This window comes from Sinocyclocheilus rhinocerous, unplaced genomic scaffold, assembly GCF_001515625.1.
Source record: "Sinocyclocheilus rhinocerous isolate Xijiao unplaced genomic scaffold, SAMN03320098_v1.1 scaffold2549, whole genome shotgun sequence".
Classification (NCBI taxonomy): Eukaryota; Metazoa; Chordata; class Actinopteri; order Cypriniformes; family Cyprinidae; genus Sinocyclocheilus; species Sinocyclocheilus rhinocerous.
Genome location: NW_015644382.1, coordinates 68,206 through 69,263, shown reverse-complemented (window position 1 = coordinate 69,263; position 1,058 = coordinate 68,206). Strand labels below are relative to the sequence as shown.

Below are 1,058 nucleotides of genomic sequence, written 5' to 3'. Positions count from 1 at the left end.
GCATTTTATGTTCTGTGAGTCTTATTTACTGTTGTCTGTCAAAGTAAGCACAATCAGCAACATATAAGCTCCAAATATGTCAAAAAAGGCTGAGGGTAAAACAAAGCATCTGGGCGAAAGCAGATAATTTTATAGGCTGTGTTCCTCCCTGCCCACGCTACATCACGAGCGGGGATACACACAGTCTGTGCGTGGTCTGCTTGGGAGCGAAGCATGCTGAGTCGGCTCTTGAGGGCGAGACCCTATTTTTTTCCTCACCTGCCAGATCCAGCGCCCGCTCGCTGAGATCGGAAGCCCGTTCTGCAGTTTCTTTGCCCCGGGGAGCGGGCTCGACGCTTCGTCTGTCTTCCTCCGAGGAGGTTGACGTGGAGAGCGTCGTGGAGGATTCGCACCCCTCAATCGCCCCAGTATGAGGATCTGTTGGAGGTGGTAACTCATGCTGTAGCCAAGTTAAACATCGACTGGCCGGCCGAGAAACAAGCCGAACCGCAGAAAATTAAATCAGACGAATGCTTTCTGTGGACAAGGCCACCACCTCCACACCGGAGCCTGCCTTTTTTCCCCGATCTCCACACCGAGGTGTCGAGGTGTCAGACTATTATGGCAATGTTGCGGGGGTTGAATGAGCACGGTTACAGGGCGATGCCCCGGGTTGAACAGATGCTCGCGAGCATTCTGTCCCCCGGTGCGGCATCGTCCCTGAAGGCTCCGGCATTGCCCTCCAAGCCACTGCGAATATCTTCAGCGCTGCTGGGTAAGGGGTATGTGGCAGCAGGTCAGGCTGGTGCGTGTCTGCAGACCATGGTGATGTTACAGGCGTACCAAGCCGACCTGCTTAAAGAGCTGGATGAAGGCGAGGAGATTAATTCTAATAATATTACAGAGCTTAGGAGAACCACTGACCTTTCTCTCACCAATGAGACCGCCCGCGCTATTGGTCGGTCTATGGTAGCTATGGTGGCAGCGGAGAGGCATCTGTGGTTGACCCTGTCCGATATGAGGGAGAAGGACAGGGTCTTCCTCCTCGATGCCCCGCTTGCGCCTTCTGGCCTGTTCGG

The 1,058-nt window shown here is 54.3% G+C and overlaps 1 protein-coding gene across 1 annotated transcript in view; it reads right to left on the bottom strand.

Annotated features, from left to right (window-relative positions):
• LOC107758315 (plexin-D1) overlaps nucleotides 1-1,058 on the bottom strand; it is a 70,583-nt gene that overhangs the window by 39,888 nt on the left and 29,637 nt on the right. The window contains 1 exon segment of the mRNA XM_016576032.1: nucleotides 259-417. Within this exon segment, the coding sequence (XP_016431518.1) occupies nucleotides 259-417 (159 nt within the window).